The 21,157-nt window shown below is 38.5% G+C and overlaps 1 protein-coding gene across 2 annotated transcripts in view; it reads right to left on the bottom strand.

Annotated features, from left to right (window-relative positions):
• Positions 1 to 21,157, bottom strand: part of NALCN (sodium leak channel, non-selective) — a 375,909-nt gene that overhangs the window by 329,770 nt on the left and 24,982 nt on the right. For both annotated transcript variants that reach the window (XM_062193965.1, XM_062193966.1), the window contains exons 4-6: positions 13,515 to 13,598; positions 12,085 to 12,224; positions 11,868 to 11,996 (exon numbers count right to left, since the gene is read on the bottom strand). In XM_062193965.1, the coding sequence (XP_062049949.1) occupies positions 11,868 to 11,996; positions 12,085 to 12,224; positions 13,515 to 13,598 (353 nt within the window). The remainder of the gene's footprint in view (positions 1 to 11,867; positions 11,997 to 12,084; positions 12,225 to 13,514; positions 13,599 to 21,157) is intronic.

Here is a 21,157-nt window from a genome sequence, read left to right as displayed (position 1 = left end):
GTGGATGGAAAAGCAGTGGAAGATGATCCAAATATTTGGGCTCCTGCCACCCATGTGAGAGACCTGGATAAAGCTCTAGGTTCAAGGATCCTGGCTTTGGCCTGGTCCAGTGCTGGAGCATTGTGGCCATCTAGGGAGTGGACCAGTGGATGTAATATCTCTCTCTCTCCCTCTTTCCATCTATCTCTGTAATTCTGACTTTCAAAATAAATAAAATGCATCTTAAAAGAAAGTAATGCTATAGTTGAATCAATCAAAAGAAACTATTCAATTTCTTTAAGACTGCAACGATTTCTTCTTATACTAAAGATCTCACAAATGTTCTGTTATTGTGATGCAAACCAAGTTGGTATTAACTTGCATATGAAAGTTCAGTATATTCTGAAATATTTTCTTATACTTACATTAAAACTTATTATTTATGAAAGATTGACTTTACTGATGGCTCAGGTGGCTCACATCTTAGAGATAACATGGGGTCCTAAATGTGTATTACCTATCACTACATCACATATTTAGATGAGACTGAATCCCCTAGATGTGGCCTCTGCATAAGGATAGAATCCGGTACTATAGGAATTTAATTGTCTTTCATGCATGGACAGTATTCTACATCTATTATAAGGAGTTCATGTATATGGGTGTGGGTCTGGATGTGCACACAGGTTTGTTGATGTCAAATTAAAATATTACAGGAGGGGCCAGTGCTGTGGTGCAAGTGGGTTAACGCCCTAGCCTGCAGTGCCGGCCTCCCATATGGGCAGTGGTTAGAGACCCAGCTGCTCCACTTCAGCTCTCTGCTATGGCCGGGGAAAGCAGTAGAGGATGGCCTAAGTCCTTGGGCCCCCACACCCATGTGGGAGACCCGGAGGAAGTTCCTGGCTCCTGGCTTCGGATTGGCACAGCTCTGGCCGTTGTGGCCAACTGGGGAGTGAACCAATGGATGGAAGACCTCTCTTTCTCTCTCTGCTTCTCTCTGTGTGTAACTGTCACTTTCACATAAATAAATAAATTTTTTTAAAAAAACATATTACAGGAGTTGTTCAAATGGTAGAACAAGTAAGAAAGCATGAAACTTAGACTTCAGATCCTGGCTCTCTACTTAGCAGCTGAACGTGTTATTTAACCTCTCTAGCACTGCAAAACTAGGGGGAATAATTTTCCTGGTTGTTCTGAACACTGACCATAAATGCAAAATACCTGAGATATACTCAACAAATATGTTTAGCAATTTAATTAGAAAGTACACAAACCCCTCAAATTTTATATCTAAATTAAATAAAGTCTTCCCAACAGGCAATTATGCAAACATCTTTTCATGTCTCTTACGTGGCAGGCAACTGTGCATGAGCCCGCTAAGTAGATGGAGCAGGTGCTCTTGTCCTTCATCCTTTCCAAAGAAGTTGTAATCTAAACTTAAAGCAAGAAGATGTCATAGACCACTGCAGAATTTGAAGGGCAGATGACTTAACATATTTTAGAAAATTATCTCCTGATAGGTCCAGAGAAATTAAAAAATAAGGGATGGGCTTCGGTGCAGCGGTTATGACATTGTTTGGGATGCTGTACCCATGTCAGTGTGCCTGGGCTTGAGTGTAGGTTCTGCTCCCAATGAAGCTTCTTGCCAATGTGCATCCTGGGAGGCAGAAGTGACGGCTCAAGTAAAGGGGTTACTGCCGCCCATATGCAAGATTCCAACTGAGTTTCTAGCTCCTAAGTTTGGCCTGGCCCACCCTACCTGTTGCAGGCATTTGGAGAGCTTAAAAGTGGATAGAAGTACTCTCTCTCTCTCCCTTTTAAACTAATTAATTAATTAATTTAAAATGAACACTCTCAATTCTACTATACTCCTTCTTTTTATTTTTCCTGATCTTTCTGTCAAGGAAAAAAAAAAACCCTCATTATTTTGTAAACAGAATTTATACTCAGTAGTTCATTTATTTTGCAAGGATATCAGAAGTCAACCGAAAGTGTATCTGAACCACCAACAGCAAACCATCCAAGTTCCAATTTCATACTGGCTCTGATCCAGCCCTCAATGATATTTTACAAATTATGGCCACGTTTTAAAAGCTGCCCCAAGTTCCTATAGAATCTATTGCTTGTATTGAGATTCCTAAAGTTGGGAAAGGAAGCTAGGAGTGATCACTGGACAAACAGGGATAGCTCGGGTTGTCCTGGGTGCTGTGGATTTGTGGTCACATTACATCTCGGTCTTAAAGTAGCTGCTCTGCCATCACACATGTTTACCTGAACTCCTGTCGGAATCCTCTTTGTGTCTATTAAACTTCTCCATATTTAACATTTGCCTTTGAGTCATTCTAATTATCTCTCTCTTGGCAATGAGAGCCCATTATTTGATACTAAGCTATGAACACAGTCCCCTGCTTCCCCAGGAAGGATAATAAGGTGTCAGGGAGTCTTCATCTTTTCTATTTCACCTGCCAGCTCTCGTGTGCAGGCTCCTCCTCAGCTCCAGGGAGACAGGAGCCCTCACATTTGGCATTTCACAGCACCTGTTTCTGCCACAGGCCATTGCTCCTCTCAACCTTCTTCAGGAAATGAACTGCTTTGCCTAGTCAAATCTCATTACTCTTCCCATAATTACCTCGGGTTGCCATTCATTCCCAGAGAGGGGCCTAAAGCTTAACCAGTAACGCTACTGAAGACAGGCTAGTAAGCTTTTCTGGATGCCTTAAAACAAAGAGATTCTATTTAAAAGCAAAACTCCACACACACTGATTCGCTTTCTTATTCAATCCTGTTTGCCTCAAAGATGAGGTCAGCTGTGAAACTGTCATCTACAGGTTTCTGGTTGGAAAACTCCCCTAGAGTGTGTAAATCAGTTAGGCAGACACTGGGGCATTGCTAAAGGACATGACTAAGAGAAAGGAGGTCACAGCAGTACTGGCAACGCCACGACCACACCATAGCTTAATATCTGACTCGGAGATGTCTATGGGAAATTCTTTTTAGAGTTGATACTATTTTTGATGCATAAATCATACCTGTAGGACATTTATGGCACGCCATGGTAATGTCCTGATATAAACATACAATGTGGAATGATCAGATCAAGCTAATCTACCTGTCACCTCACTTACTTAACATGTTTGTGTTGATATTTTTGAATTTGCCCACTTAGTCATCTTGAAACATACACTACTATCAAATCTCAAAACCTAATTTTCTTGTCCAGTAGAAACTTTGAACCCTTCAACCAGAACCTCCGTCTTCTCTCCCCGGCCAGCCCCTGGCTTCGCTAAGCACTGTTCTACCCTTCCTTCTGTGGATCCTTCTGAAATCCCTGTGTAAGTCATCCCATGCCATGTTTGTCTTATTTTAACACAATGTCCTCCAGTTCATCCATGTTTTGGCAAATGACAGGATTTTGTTCTTTTTAAACTCACAGTTTAGAAGCCATAAAAGGAAACAAAAAACGGATTTTTTATTATTATTATTTTTGACAGGCAGAGTGGACAGTGAGAGAGAGAGAGAGAGAGAGAGAGAGAGAAAGGTCTTCCTTTTGCCGTTGGTTCACCCTCCAATGGCCGCCGCGGTAGGCGCGCTCCTGCCGGCGCACCGCGCTGATCTGATGGCAGGAGCCAGGTGCTTCTCCTGGTCTCCCATGTGGGTGCAGGGCCCAAGCACTTGGGCCATCCTCCACTGCACTCCCTGGCCACAGCAGAGAGCTGGCCTGGAAGAGGGGCAACCGGGACAGGATCGGGGCAACCGGGACAGGATCGGTGCCCTGACCGGGACTAGAACCCGGTATGCCGGTGTCGCAAGGCGGAGGATTAGCCTAGTGAGCCGCGGCGCCGGCAAAAAACGGATATTTTTAAAAATTGAGATTTCCTGTGTTTTGAATCTGGATAATTTTTTGAGATCCTAAAAATAATATGAAATTGATGTCTGGCTTAGAACTAATGGCAAAATAGTGTTGTTGGAACGTTTTCCTGCTTATGCATGGGACATTATAACAGTAATACTAAGTTGTAAATTAAAAGATAAGTGTTCTAAGTGACTGGTTCTTGAAATGAAACTTTAAATTTATGAAAATTCTTAATTTAAATAACATTACTATCATGAAGCTAGTGAATTATTTTCTTCTCAAATAATAAATTAATAAGCAGTGGGGTTGGCATTGTGGCTGAGTGGGTTATGCTGCTACCATATGGGCACCTGTTTGAATCCCGGCTGCTCTGTTTCCAATACAGCTCCCTGCTAATGTGCCTGGGAAAGCAGTGGAGGATGGCCCAAGTCCTTGGGCTCCTACACCATGTAGGAGACCTGGGAGAAGCTCTTAGCTCCTGGCTTTGCCTTGGCCCAGCCCCAGTTGTTGCAGCCATTTGGCGAGAGAGCCAACAGATGGAAGACCTTTCTTCTCTCTCTCTCTCTCTCTCTCTGTATATGTTTGTATCTGTCTGTCTGTCTTTCCCTCTCTCTCTGTAACTCTGCTTTTCAAAAAACCAAAAAGTAAATCGTAAAAAAATCATACACAAAGAAGACAAAATATATGTACATATAGAACGTTATGGGGCAGAATTTATAAAACTAAGAGAAAAAATGCAAATATTCCACCAAAACTGTTATGTCTCCAGCAACTGAGCATTCTGACAACACTGATGAAATTCCTAATGATGAACTCTATTTTAGTATAAGGAGCCTGAACAATATTCAGAGTACAAGAGGTCTTTTCATAGTGGTATTAATTTTCTAGTATTGAGATGGCATGCAGCTAGCAAAATCTATGACTGCAGAGCCACAAGGGCTGTGAGTGCAGAGGGCACTTCTGTACCTCTTCTCTCTTTGTTTGATAGCTGATATGTCAATGTCATTGTCAGTGTGCTGGCACAATGCCTGATCTAGCTGAATTAACAGGTTTCATAATTCACACATTCTGACTAGGTTTTAATAAAACGGTAACAGTGAAGAGCTTCCTGTGCTCACTGCAGAGAGAACACAGCTACTTTCTTATCCGGAGATTGCCTCTGTTCCTCACCTCCAAATCCATTGTCTTCCACCCACACAATATCTTCAATTTTCATATCCACTCATGGAACAATCTAGACATATTCTACAGCCTACATACACTTAAAAAATAAAACAGAAACTGCCTACAGATTTTCTTCCACACATTTGTCTCTTCCTTCACCCACACAGTCACCTCCCTTACTCACTGCTTCCTTCAGTTTTCCCACCCTACATTTGAATTGATTCACTGTTTTTTTTTTCTGCTTTGAACATTGCTTTTATATGATTTAACCACTGCACCTCACCTGTATTTAATGACTGACTTCTTTTCCTCTCTTCTTTTTTATTTCTGCTTCTTTATCAATTTGTCCTATTATTACATTATCCATTAAAATATAAAATGTTATCAGTGATGCCTTTGATAGTTACTAGGTACCTACTCCATGCTAGGGTCCTAGGAACTAGGGAGAAGAAATGATTACAGCACAATGTCCTCTCTGCCCTTCTCCATACTGTCTTCAACGACCTCATAGTATAGAAAGAAAGTGGGAAGGGGGGATGATGGTGAGTGCTACAGTGCTAATTCTGGCAAGATGAGCCATGTTAAATCTTACTCCTTCCACTACAACTAGATGTACTGGTTAAAGACAGCATTTAAAAATGTAGATCTAGGCCCTAATAAATAAAAATACATTGAAAAATGTCAACACATAGAAGAGAAGGAAGTACCTGAGTAGGGCCAGAAGAGATTGGAGTTGACACAATGGCGGCATGAATGGGGGCCATGTATCCTTCTTTTGTTCTAGTCAATACTATTGGTTGAACTCTGTAATTAACACACACTTATTCATAGGTGTTGAAATTTAACTGAAAAGTGATCCCTGTTAAATATAAGAGTGGGAATAAGAGAGGGAGGAGATGTACAATTTGGGACACGCTCAATCGGACTTGCCCCAAGTGGTGGAGTTAGAAATGTGCCAGGGGATTCCAATACAATCCCATCAAGGTGGCATGTACCAATGCCATCTCACTAGTCCAAGTGATCAATTTCAGTTCACAATTGATCACACTGATAGGTCTAAGAGTCAAAGGGATCACACAAACAAGACTAGTGTCTTTCCGCTCAATACTGGGTTTTAACATCCTTGTGAGGCCTAAGGCAGGATCCTGAGCTTGTGTATGGCTGAGAGCTGAAAACATGACCTTATATATGCAGGCCAATTATAGAGTTCCAGGGTGCCATACTGATAAGTGGGTAATAAAATAGATCAATCAAGCACAATAAAACAGACTTGTGTATTGACAGGGATTCAGTAAATGTGAAAGGTGGCTCAGGGGGTAACACAGTAGAACATGATAAATGAGTCTGCTGTGTATCCCATTTCCCATGTTGGATCTTTCTCTCCCTTTTTGATTCTATCAGTTAGTATTAGCAGACACTTGTCTTGTTTGTGTGATCCCTTTGATTCTTAGACCTATCAGAGCCATCGGTTGTGAACTGAAATTAATCACTTGGACTAGTGAGATGGCATTGGTACATGCCACCTTCATGGGGTTGTATTGGAATCCCCTGGTACATTTCTAACTCCATCTAGCAGACTCATAGAATGGCAGGCATCCTAAACAACACTCTGGCCTCAGAATCAGCCCTTAAGGCAGTCGGATCTGGCGGAAGAGCCCATGAGAGTATTGTAGGCATGGAAAACCAAGACACCATGGGAAAAAAAAAAAAAGAAGACGACCTAAATGAAAGATCTCTGTGAGTGAGATCCCAGTGGAAAGAACGGGGCCATCAAAGAAGGAAGTACCTTTCTCCGAAGGGAGGAGAGAACTTCCACTTTGACTATGACCCTATCAGAATAAGATCAAAGTCAGCGAACTCGAAAGGCTTCCATAGCCCTGGCAACTCATGACTAGAGCCTAGGGAGATTACTGATGCCATGAACAGGAGTGTCAAATTGTTAAGTCAGCAACAGGAGTCACTGTGTACTTACATCCCATGTGGGATCTGTCCTTAATGTGTTATCTAATGTGCAGTGATGCTATAACTAGTACTGAAACAGTATTTTTACACTTTGTGTTTCTGCGTGGGTACAAACTGATGTGACCTTTACTAATTATATACTGAATCGATCTTCTGTATATAAAGATAATTGGAAATGAAAAAAAAAAAAAAACCTCTAGTGTTAAATTGGAAACGGCATAGAAAATTAATTAATTTTTAAAAAAAATATATTATGTAGGATCTCTGTCTTTAATGTGCTGTACACTCTTATTTAATGCTATAACTAGTACTCCAACAGTATTTTTTTTTTTCACTATGTGTTGCTATATGGCGGAAACTGTTGAAATCATTACCTAATATATACTAAACTGATCTTCTGTATATAAAGAGAATTGAAAATGAATCATGATGTGATTGGAAGGGGAGAGGGAGTGGGAAAGGGGAGGGTTGTGGGTGGGAGGAAAGTTTTGGGAGGGGGAAGCCATTGTAACCCATAAGCTGTACTTTGGAAAAAAAAAAAGGAAATTCATATTCATTAAATAAAAGTTTAATTTAAAAAAAAAGAACATGATAAATGATACTGGAACAACTGCTAACCCACGTGAAAAGTCAGATTTCTACTTCACACTGAAACATTTTCCACAGTGTGAGTAAGTGTACCTGACATATGATAAACTGCACATGTGACTATGCCAGGCTTGGTAAGTTCTGGCATATATAAAAAGCCAACATCAAGGTCAGCAATATATCCATCCACTCTAAAGATTTCCTAGTGCCCCTGGTAACTCCTTATTCCCTCTCACCCTTTATTCCCAGGTTATTGCTGATTTCTATCATTATAGATAAGTTTGCACTTCTAGCATTTTACATAAATAGGATCCCACAATATATCATAATGTTTATCTAGTTTCATTCACTCAACATAATTATTTTGCGATTCATCCAAGATGTCATATATATCAATGGTTCATTCTTCCTTACTGTTAAACAAGGTTCATTATATAACATATACCAAAATGTTTGTCCATTTACCATTTATGGAAATTTGGGGTGCCAACGGTTTGGGCTATCACAAATAAAGCTGCTATGAACATTTGTGTGTCAATTTTTGTATGGGCATATGTTTTCACTTTCTGTGGTTAAACACCCAGAGTGGAATGAGTGGGAGATGAGGTGGGTGCCTGTTGAGCTTTTTGGAAAAAACTGCCAAACCAGTCTTCAAAGGAATTGTACCATTTTCTGTTCTCGTCATAGCTGTGTAGGAGTTCTACCTTCACACAGTGTGCCTGGGAGGAAAAAAAAATTAGGTATTCATGGGTCATTGACTAATTTCCTTTATTTGAAAAAACCAAGGCCGGCGCCGTGGCTTAACAGGCTAATCCTCCGCCTTGCGGCACCGGCACACCGGGTTCTAGTCCCGGTTGGGGCGCCGGATTCTATCCCGGTTGCCCCTCTTCCAGGCCAGCTCTCTGCTATGGCCCGGGAAGGCAGTGGAGGATGGCCCAAGTGCTTGGGCCCTGCACCTGCATGGGAGACCAGGAGAGGCACCTGGCTCCTGGCTTCGGATCGGCGAGATGCGCCGGCCGCGGTGGCCATTGGAGGGTGAACCAACGGCAAAAAGGAAGACCTTTCTCTCTGTCTCTCTCTCTCACTATCCACTCTGCCTGTCAAAAATAAAATTAAAAAAAAATTAAAAAACAAACAAACAAACAAACCAAAACAAGCACAAACAAACCTCCAAGGTTTTAACAGTGGAATTAGAGTTGCTGATCAACTAGTCTAGAATACTATTTCTGAATTTCTTCTTCATTTTAGCTACTGTCACTGGGTTTAATTCCATCATCACCATGCTGGTCTCAGAATTCTACAGCTCATGCTTTAAAACTAAAAAGAATTTGCCATGTGCTTCTTTTCATTGTCAGTATAGGAATGGACCAAAGTACACTTAATTTTCATTAATTGTAGCAAAACATCAATGGGTTCATAAGAGCTGATTAAATGAAAATAAGTTATTTTAGAGTTGTAAAATCTAATTGTTATTGTTAACATTTTTTTTTCAAAGGTCATGTTCTTGATTCATCACAAAGCATGACTACCCAGAAGCTACTTCAGAAAAAAAAAATCAGATGTAAAATGATGACAAGGTTAGCTCATCAGAGAGACATATGGCACTTTATGTTTACACAACATTATTTGGTTTGCAAATAATAGAAAACAAAAACTGACGGAACTGAAAGAGAAACTGAACACTTTGGTGATATGTGATAGCATAGTAAGCCTAAGTCATCTCAGGTTCTTTGTTACCCCTGGATTCTTTCAAGAGACCGGTTCCCTCTTACACCCTGTATTGTTCCCCACTCTCCCCCTGCATTCTTCTCCAGGTTTGAAAGCCCCCAAAACTTGAAGAAGCAGTATGGAGAAGCTCACCTTGGCCTACTGGCCCCCACCCCACCCCTAGCCCACCTAAGATATAAAAAGGCCCAGCCTGCTGGGATCTGGTCCTCTGCCATGTGTCTAGGCTGTGTGCACGCTGGCAGCTGGTCGACCTGTTCGAGTTTATTTTCTTTGAATCGATTCGGTCTGGCTGTGAGTTCATATTCTGTCTCCTCTCTGGTCCGTGATCTTTCTCTCACACTTGGTGCATCCCTTTTCCTTATATTTGGTGCCCTGTGTGAGGCGGCATAATTTGTACTCCTTTTCCTTGCAATATGTGAAAAATTTAATATAGCTATCTCAGTAATTGATGAAACAGACAAAAAAACCGGAGGATAGAAATACCTAGCATACCACTACTAGCCAGCTCAACACGGGTGGTGGCATTTAAACCTACACTCAGAAATTGCAGACTCCATATTGTTCTCAAATTATCATGGGATTCTCACCAAGTTAGACCAGAAACTGGTCCTTAACATGATTCTTAAATAATTTTAAAATGTTGAAGATTTACAGAAACTGCTCTGACCAGAAGAGTAAAACTGCTTATCAGCAAGAACGTTTTTAGACAATTTCTTCCCTCCAATCTAGAAAACCTAAGTAAGTTCTTTGAAAATCAAAATGTATCGAGGCCGGCACTGTGGGATAGCGGTTGTTGTTGTTTTAAAAATAGTTTTGAGTAAATAATTCACTCACCTGGTGCCAAGTTAAAATTATAGTAAAGGATTAAAATATGAGCTTCTTTACTTCAGCATGATACTGTATAAGAGTACATGGTGTCTGCTCACAGTCCTAAAATAATTTTTGAAATACTTGACATGCATTCATGTACTTCAAAAAGACAAATAAAATATAATAATATTATAATATATATATAAATATAATAATATTATAATAATAATTAGGGCATTGATTAATACCTAGTGTTTCGCACTTGACATTTCACCAGTGAAATTTTCCTAATGATTTCGAAAGTCACTGCATTCTTTCATGTTTTCTGAGAACCTTGCATATGCTACCTGGTCTAAAATCAGATGAGGAGAAAAATTTCCATCAAGGTAGAGTTGCATCTTTTGTGAGTAGAGAGATAGCAAACAACAAACATAATCTGTAGTCTCCAGGACATTGCACTATATTCTTAGAAGTCACATAATCTACAAATACCATGCGTGTGAGTGACAACCAAGACAACCAGTATAGAGAGAGTGGCTTCCCTGTGTGCCAGGTACTGTACTTATGTCTTGGCTCACTTTCTCGCTTCACCTTCCTGTATGCTGCTACACTCCCCACCTCACAAAGCAATGAACTCAACAAGGTATACAAGTCACCCAACTAAGACTTGGAATTGAACCAAGATTAGCATGATGTATATACTCATAAGAACAAGAAGATTCTTTATCTGCCAGTTACCTAGTTTTCCCCCATAGAAATACATGTTTTACAAAAAAAAAAAAAAAAAAAAAAAACCTTCAAGTACAAAAAACACGAAGTAGCAGTTTCCACTGTTTTAAAAACTCAATCATCTTCATATACTCAACTGGTTTGTAAAGGAACCACACTAAAATATTTTGAAGATGAATGGCAGTTTATAATCTCCACTGAACTTAATAAAATGTTTCTTATTTAGTTTCTATGAGCCAAATCAAGAATTTTCTTTCTGTGATTTATAGTAGAGTTCCTGTAAACCAAGAGACCAATTCCTGCTCAAAGCCTGAAAACAGAGATAACATTAACTCTGCCACCTCCCCAACCTCATGTCCTACAACGTGGTCGAGCCACATCTGTTGTGCCTCTAGGTGGTCCTGTAAGTGCTCACTCAGATTCTAATAGGCACTGCGTAGGACACTCGGGTCAGGTGCCCTGGGGCCAGCACCCCGTCTCTTCCCTCCTTCTACAACTCCTCCCCTTGTGCCATACATGAACAGTATTAGCCTTGTAGGAAAATCAGGGACTCTCCCTGCACAACAAACACTAGCTAATTAAATGCATTGTATCTTCCCTGGTCACAGGACAAAACTGAAATGCAACTGTTAATATTGTCTTGTCTAGAAATGAGGTTACAACACCTTCGGGGAAACATTTTAGGGAAGTATGATCAGAGGCAATAAATATAAAAATGATCTTTTTCTCTAACATGCAACTCACTTCTAATATCATGAAAGGTGCATCGGTTTTGTTAATGTATCACCATTTTGCCAGACTGACGTGGCTTTCTAAATGTACACTTGGTATGTGCCCCATCTACTCACCATCTGGTGCATTTTTCAATCTGGTGTGACTACAGACCTGTCTTTCACAAATCGGACAAAACAATACTGAGGAAACACAGCACAGAGTACATAAACACACTCTTTCTCTCTCTTCTCTCTCTCTCTCTGATACTGAGGTTTTACTTGTGAAAATTTTCAAATGCCCTGGTTAATAGCCCAGATGTTATCACAGTTCACAAACTTACCCTGGTTTCGTGTCATTTACGACGCAGTGATAGGTAAATGTCCCAAACATCTGAACTCCTAAAATCCCATAGAGAAGTAGAAAGAAAAGCAGGAAAATGGAAACACTCCATATTTGTTCTCCCGATCGCCTGGGGATAAAAGCAGACAATGTTGACAAAACTTAGAACATTTTTAGGAAGCTCTCCCTGCCCCAATGTAGGCAAAAGCAGTGCTTACTTTAAAATATTCGTGATTCTGGTCCTTGGCAGTTCAAATCGGAAGTAAATGCGGAATGCCCGGATCATAATTAGAGGCCGGGGGATTCGCAGCATGCTCCAAGGTGACATTTGATCGACTAGATCAGCAATTTCAAACACCTGTCAATTAAGGTGCAAACGAACAGGTTTAGATTTTCCCTTAGCATTATTGCTTGTAGTCTTGGAACACACAGTCAACAGTGTAAGGACTTGTACCCTGTGCTCTGAATCTACATTACTGTCCACCAAAATTGTTTCTTTTGCATACATTTTGAATCTGTGGCTATCTTAAAAGAAACAAATATACAAACCAATGAAAGGGACATTCCTCTTGTTAATCTCTCATCTGATTCATTGAGGCACAGCTTTCAATACAAAAACAAGTGTAACTGGACTATAGCATAAGTATGCTAAGTCTTCCTCATTAACTCATTGACAGAGGTTTTTGAATATTCAGAAAATCAATAATGGAGAAAATATGAAAATACTGTGACAAAAAAGAAATTTTATCATTTGTTGACAGAGGCAAAATGATAATCAAAATACTTATCAATAACACAAAGGTGATTAAATGGAAAAAGAACAAGCTAATAGGCGGGACACATCAGATCACTGGAGAGATGAACGTTATAAAAATAAGGAAGGAGTTTATGAACAAACACCAGGAGGAGCTGTCAGGCAGCCCGTGAGTGTCTGTCACTCTGAATATTTAATGAGGTACAAACACTAGAGATCTGCCATATAACATGGTACCTATCATCAACATTAACATTGTACACTTAAAAGTTTTTTTACAAAGGTAGATCTCAAATTCAGTTTTCTTATCAAAATCAAATTAAATAAAAAAACATATAGTTACTTTGGTGAAATTCAGTGCAAAATGAAGCCTAAATGAATGCATGGGAAGAAATTCTACTATTTTCCAACAAAATCCTGCTCTTAAGCTTTTTAAATGTTCCCCATTTCTTATAAAGCCATGTTGCATTTGGAATGTAGTATTTTATGTTGATCAATATGTACCCCAATTTAAATTGACGTAGCTGCTTTTAATGAGGATTTAGTCACATTAGTAGGCTAGAATCTTAAATTCCATTTTTTATTTTATAAATATAGAAATTATCACCTCGCATTTTTCTGTATTTCAATGAATATATTTTATATATCTGTTTAAAAACAAATAATCACCTGTAACATTGACTTTCAATAGCTATTGAGCACTGATTCACAAATGTAACCAATAATAATTAAAATTAAACTTTCCTGTCAACAACCATTAAAATAAACATAATGCTGTAGGGCATAACACAATTGCATTTGATATATATTCTTTGACATTTCTATTTAGACTTCCAGTGAAAAATAATACTCATTTGGAGAACTCCCCCTTGTAGTTTAAAAATACTTAATTACCTGCAACACCAGTGAAACCCAAAGACAAAACACCATAAATCCATCAAAAACGCACCAGCGATCTTTCACATAGGAACTGTCCCCCTAAAAATAAAATCACAAGGCATTATCAGGCAAACAAATCTTTTTAAAAATCTGTGGGAGGACTAGTCAGGTGTCAATCCAGTAACAGCTATCTGTAATTTCTGCATCATAATTGAAGAGCTTTTCAAAAGGAACACTTTAAACATTTTAAAAGGCATTCTTCCTAAGGGAAGTAACTTACGAACACAAGCAACTGCAGAACTTTGGGTGTAAAATTTTAAAATAATGGAACGGGAAAACATCCCTATTTCTTTGTCCCGGTCACATAGTCCTACCACTGAAGAAACAGAGGCCGTCCTCTGAAGGCCAGTTCCATCTGTACCAGCCTCTTCCTACAACAACCAAAAGTGCACAGTAGTCAACACGAAGGCCTTCAAATCCTCTTGATCAGTCACCGTTGGTGGACAAAGAAAGCAGAAATTCTACTCAAGCTGAAAAACGTCAAGAAGTTTGCCTTAATTTGCAAAGAAAACATACACTGCCTTTAACTTTAGTTGGGATAAGTCATGAAAAAGAAAGGTAAAGATGTACCTTATTTACCTTTGTTGTAAATAAGGAGTCTATCCTGTCATTTGAATGCATATTTTAATAAAATGAAAATATTAAAAACATTTCCCCTTGGAATAACAAAATAAGAAACTTTCATGAGATTAGAATTATGGCCCTTAAATAGCAAAGCTTTCTTGTTTTCCTAGGACCATCCTGGTAGGTCACTTGTTCTACACTTATGTATATAAGTCAACTCTGAACTCTGTCACATATATAATTACACCTCTGCACCTGCTAAGAAATCAAATAGGAATAGAACATCAAGATTTTAAAGAAATTGGGTAAAATAGGTTTCAGAATATTTAGAAAGCTAAAATAATTTCCATAATGTTCTGCCATAAGTAACAGTGGGTTATCAAAATATTCCCTTGAGAAGTTTTCAGAAATAACTTATTGTTTACAAAAACAATAGCATTGTAAAACACTGAGTGAAAGTTATCTGACCGAGATATGAAGTATAAATACAACTTCATAAACTTGGCTAAGTATGCGCTTTCCATAAGAGGAGGTACAATGCCTTGCTAATACACACACTCACATCACCAACAACACTCTTGTAGAAAAAATATGAATACATTCACATTATTCATAAGGCAGGTTAATGGCTAATAAAGTTATAAACATGGCAGGAAGTTGGGAAAGTTAATTCTATAGAGAGTATAGGAAAAAACTACATTAGTTCCCAAGTGATTGCTTGCAAAAAGCTTTTTATCAGTGGCAAGATGAAGATCAGCAAGCAAACTTAGTGACCCATCGATATGAGAAGACTCAAAGGAGATATGAGAGTAAATTCTGAGGCTTGGCTCTGGTAGTCAGGACAATGAATCTATCAAATTATATGTTAGGTGTCCTGTTCAACAGGTGGTGACTTGCAGCACAGGAGGGGAAAACGCTGTCTTAAGATGTGCCAGTTATATAAACATACACACACATACTAAACATGCAACAAGTAGTAAAGAGTGTTATAATTGTTTTCAAAACTTTCTGGAGCAACTTTTACTATAAGAATCATATTTGGTTTCTGTATTGCTCAATTAATTGCAAATATGAAAGTGAAATTTCATATTTCAAAGTAAACCAAAATCTAAATACATACCATGTGAGACCAATTTTGTTTAGCATTTAAAAAGATACTGGTTTATGTGATATTTATGTTTGTACTTGGCATTTATTCATTCATTCAGTGTACAGAACCTCTCTATTATCTAGGTCATATTGAAGAACCAATAATGTAGGAGTGGAAAAAAAAGTAACTCCCGCCCTATGTAGCTCACTTTCTCAGTTAATTAAATATAATGTAAAATACACATGATGTAAGTATTCTATATTGATGTTATGAAGGAAAAGAAAAATGCATATTTTCATATTGACCTTCATTAAACCATCAAATATGGTATGTTTTTTTATGTGCAGGTTAGATTAAATGAGAAAGAAAAACACCTCTTAATCTTTAAGAACTAGATGCAGTTCTGGCCTTTTAAAAAACACAAAGGATTTCAGTCACAAAAGCTGTAATTTTCTCAGACACAGCAGAGAATTGTTTGAAAGCTGGAACAATTAATAACAAAATGTTAGACAGGAAAAATAGAAATAAAGATCAGACAGAATCACCCACATAGGATGAGTTTATATATTTTTTTAAAAAACAGTACTGATATTTTTCGTCATTGCAAATACAATATGTAACATCAATACAGTTAGCTCTTTTACTGCTTTAGTAATGAACTAAATCAGAAAGATATAGGATCAGAGCTTATCATTATATTGAGGATTATTTAAAATGAACCAAGTGGGGGCAGGCAGGGATATTTTTCTGAGAGGGAAAGCAGGTAACCAGGAGCAGGGGCGGAAGATCGTCCTGCTTCTGGTATTGTATCCTGAAACTTTTTGCCTAATTTCCACATGATACATTTTTAAGAATGGATTTTCAAAATTAAATCTTTCGAAATGTAAACATTATAGATTTCACAGAAATCACTTCTTCAACAGGCAAAAATAGCAGCAAATTTAAAAAAATGTGAGCCTTATAAAAGTATAATGTAAAGTTGTCAGTACCAAATTTACTATATGAATTTTGTTTGCTTAAGGAAATGGATATTGCAAAGCTGACCCACATTATATTTTGAACTCTATAACAAAAGCACACAAACATTTTAATTTCAAACAAGCTCAGGTTATGAAAACATGCTTAATGAAACTGCTACGGTATTATCTAGAAGAGTATTTCTAGATTAAGAAGTCGTTTTGGTTGCCTTGTTCAGAATGATTGCTGTTTTAGACTGTCCATGAATTCATAGTCGTGTTTACCTGCAATCAACAACCCCGTCAAGCACCAACAAGCCCATCACACACCAGATGGGATTCAGCAGTCAATCAGAACTGCCTGCTTTTTACTTTCCTGCTAAAATATGGGCATACATTTTATACATTATTTTTTGACTCCTGTCTCCAAGCATCAATAAGCAGTGGTACAAGGTCTCAGGAAGCAAAGGCCGTCACAAACTGCGTTCCCCACCCTTTTTTTCCCTTTTTCTCTGAGTGTTCATAGTTCTTCACACTGCCTATCTTTCAGAAAAATTCTCCCAAATTTCTGCCAGCTTTTCCCTCCAAGCTCTGACCAGAGTCTACTGTGATCATCTTAATTCACACCCTGTGCAACAATCTACCAGAGAACAATCAGTCTGTGTCACGATGCTCCTTCGTAATGCCTAATGGTTGCTTCAAGAATTTATGCTCTGGTCCCTCCAACTTTCCCGTTTAAATCTTCTCCAAGAGTATCCTCCAGTATTATATCTTCAAAAAGTCTATTTCCCATGGTAAATGTTAGTATTTGTTCTTAATGCATGTGACACCTTGAGATATTTTTAGCATTTTAAAAAAATTTAACAAGCACAAAACTGTACGTATCTATTAAATACTATATGTTTTGATGCATGTATATATTATGTAATATCCACTCAAGGTACATATGTTATCTCCTCAAATATTTAACATTTCTTTGTGGAAAAAACATCCAAAATCCTATCTGTTAGTTATTCTCCAGGGAAATATACAGTATGTTATCACTACCTATAGTCACCCTACTGTGTAATAGGACCTCTGAATTTCCTAACCCCCAACTAGCTAGAACTTGGTACCTGTTAATCTTTCCACAACTCTCCCTCAACGTCCCTCCCAAGCTCCGACAACCACCACTATTCTCTTAGCTTTTATGATCTCCCCATTATTGCTGACAATTTAGAAAGATCCTCTGAGCACATAGCACATTGTGTGTCATACAGAATACATTAAATAAATTAGTTAGGCACATGGACAATGTCTTAAACAGAGGACATCTGTAGATTACAATGCATACAGAACAAAATCAATTAATATGCTTAATATTCCATCTATGGAAACTATCCTTGCTTCTGAAAAAAAAAATAACTCCCTTCTGGCAAAGAGAGAAGGATGTAATACACTTCCAGTTAATGTCATAAAATAAACACTGTTCCTATATGGTCATGGGAGACCACAGATGAGACTGTGGCATGATTTTGGATATTTCCTGGATTGCAAAAGTTTATGCAAGCCTGAAAATGTCACCCAAACAGGAGCAGGCTCAATGCTTATGTATTTGTGCATTGCAATGAAGCTGGAAATACAACTGAGTTGGTAGGAACTAAAATGACTATCATATTAATCATAGCCAATAATCACTCAATAAGCTTAAATACTCTTTAATAATGAACAGAATATAGACTTTGAAAACTAAGACTCTGAAATATAATCTTAGATCAGATTTTGTGTCTGACATTTTATTAAATCATCTCTTTTTCCACTTTTATTTTCAAAGGCCTTAACCATAACTGATAGCAAGTTGCTAAGATCGAGTTTGTAAGTTCTTTCCAAATCCTTCAAAATCCTGCTGTATGACTGAATTATAACATTTGCAAATCATAACATTTCTATTCCCTACTTCTAAAACTTTGTCACCAGAACCCAATACCCACAAATTCCTGGCTCCTGCCATCGGAACAGCGCGGTGCGCCGGCCGCAGCGCGCTACCGCAGCGGCCATTGGAGGGTGAACCAACGGCAAAAGGAAGACCTTTCTCTCTGTCTCTCTCTCACTGTCCACTCTGCCTGTCAAAAAAAAAAAAAATTGAAAAAAAATTAAAAAAAAAAAAGAAACACCTCAAATATGAAAGGAAGGTTTTAATTTGTTGCATCAACAAGAAATGGAGGGCAGGGGGTGCTTGAGCTAAGGGCAAAAATGAGCTGACTGCTGGCTGAGCTCTCACTCAAGAGCCATCTGTCCATTTTTATAAAGGTGAAAGCATGGCGGCTGCCAATCAATTACATGCTAAAAGGGAGTAACTTAAAGTGCCATGCAGGAGTTTTAGAAGCAGAGAAACCAAACGCATTCATAGGGCGATATCTGTAGTCACAAAGTGATATGTTCTGGAATAGTTTTGTGAGCACGTGATTTACTGCCCCACATTCCCACAGCCCATCTGTCACTGTGTCTTAGCATTATTATTTATTACTTTGAGAGTGCTCAAAGGATGTGTGTTCTTCTACCTTGGTCTATTGCCAGATGAAAAATAGACAACTGAGAACTGTCTGAAGAATCCACAGCACCACAGGGTGCTCCACAACAGCCGAGGCATACACCACCCAGATGGTTTATTTTTACCGCTAGGGAGCTCGGGAGCTAGCGTGCTTCCAGGAAAAGGAATTAGTGGGAAATCAGTTAGAAACAAATTACTGGGGAGTAACAATTAATCGACACTGACTTCAAACTTAGGGAATATTATAAGCTGGGAAATTCTTATGACAAATAAACAAAAAAAAATGTTTAAAGGCGTTTCTTGCTGGTAGGACTTACTGCTTCAATTTCTCTCTCCAGCAGTGCATCAAGCGTGTTACCTCCAGAGTAAACTTCTCAAACATAAATCAGATTGCGACGCTCTCAGATTGAAGTCCCCCATGCACTTAACTGACTACAGCATGAATTCAGGACCGGGGCCGAGGCTACTCCCCAGTCCTCTCCAGCTGCTCACTGGGCACTCCCCACTTGCTTCTCCTGACTGCTTAGCACTCCCAGAACAACGGGCTGCTCCAGGTTCTGTGTCTCAGCATCCTCATTATCTCTCTGAGAAATCCCCCTCGGCCTTCCTCCGGCCCTGCCATAGACCACACGGGCTCATCACTGAAGACATCACTTCACTTTCCTCTCCCTTCAAGACATCCCAAGCATATTTTTCTGTCTTTCTTTTGAGTGTGCTCTCTTCCCCTGTAGTTTTTACAGGTCACTATTAAGACACTTGCACAAAACACTGGCCTATCATTCATTATCTGGATTCTCACTATACCAACAGTTGCAAATGTATTTGCACCCAAATCACTAGGAAACTAGAAGAGCCACTATAATGAATCTGTGTCTGCACAGGGGAGACCTTAAGTTGCACACGAATCCTGGACAACTTAGGCAGTATGCAGTAGTCTCTGCTGTTCTCCGTTGAGCTAAATCTTGCATTGGCTTTGTTAAACTAAACTGTTTAATAATTTAAACAATCTCTTCTTCTTCCTACCTTTCTTCTCAAAGTTAGCCTTTCATGAGACCAGAACTTGGGTCAATCAGTCTAGATCCATTTTAGTGTATCTAATTGATTCTAAAACATACCCCTCCATCCCCAATACAGTTTAACATTTCCTAATTCAGGATGCATCTTGTGATCAATGGATTCATGACAGTCTTAAAATCGAAGTGTAATTAACAGCATTTACTATTTTTTAAGGACCTGTGAATCTGCAAATCAATGCTGTTTTCTTCTCCCCATAGATGACACCAGCAATTCTGTGAAATATGATAGACAGTAATTTAACATGTTGTTTGGCTTCTTTTTTTACAAAATATTTTGTAAGTAAATAATTGTATAAAATTATTTGTGTGATAAGTATAAATACCTGAGTAGTGTAAAAATGGATCTTCATTATGCAGAAATACACAGGTGTACTTTTACATAGGCTTAAGGGAGCGATTTAGTGACATTTGCAGTTGCCCTGTAATACATTATTAGATTTCCCATTTATATTAATGGACTATAGATTCTTATTTTCTAGCAATGTGTTATCCAAAATGTTTTCAGCTATATACTCTTTAGAGAAAATGAGGATTCCTGTAAAACCTATCCCACAAAGTGGGCTGGGATTTCTTTGGTCAGAGGCTCTGCTTGGTTTTGTCCATTTCCCTTCCCCTATGGCAGTGATGAGTGCATTGCCAGGGTTTAATAAATAGTGGCCAAGTGACTAAAGGAAAACCTGGAAACTATACTTGGGCTTAGAGTAGAGTACTCTATTATATTTACATCACACTATAAATATCTTTAAACTACTAGTATCTTAACTATTTTCTATTTACAAATAACATTTTAATATACTAGGAAAACAACTAAGTCGATGCAATTAGTAGTCAACACTGGGAAGCCACAGTGGAATTTTATAAGTTATTTATTAGAAGATAGCACTGCCTTAACCATTAGGTATGACTTTTAGGTGTACCATAATGTTACCAAAATGGGGTAGGTATAATACTAAGGAGCTCTGCATGATGGATGGACAATGACACACTGGTTTGCTTCTCTAAATATTTTCTTATGGAATACTACAGTTTTGTGCATGGGAAACACCCTTCTACAAATAAAAGGCTGGTATTATTCAAGTCATTGACATCTACTCATGTGAACTCACACAAACGCGTCCACACAGTAGACACAGTAGTCTGGTGTTCCTCATTTAATAACTAAATCTGATCACTTCTTGGAAATATTTTAGTTGAAAATCAAGACACATTGAATACTGAATGTTTGATCAGTTGTATTCCAAACAATGTGAAAATTTACCAAGGAGTATATGACCCAATGATTAAAATCAAATAGAAATATTCATAAGGTCCATATACATGTAAGAACAGACACAAGTTAATTCCCATAACTGGATGAGCACAGCATGTGCAAATAAATTATG

Source organism: Lepus europaeus, chromosome 6, assembly GCF_033115175.1.
Source record: "Lepus europaeus isolate LE1 chromosome 6, mLepTim1.pri, whole genome shotgun sequence".
NCBI lineage: Eukaryota > Metazoa > Chordata > Mammalia > Lagomorpha > Leporidae > Lepus > Lepus europaeus.
Note: the sequence above shows the minus strand (reverse complement) of the source record. Positions and strands in the feature narration are given on the sequence as shown.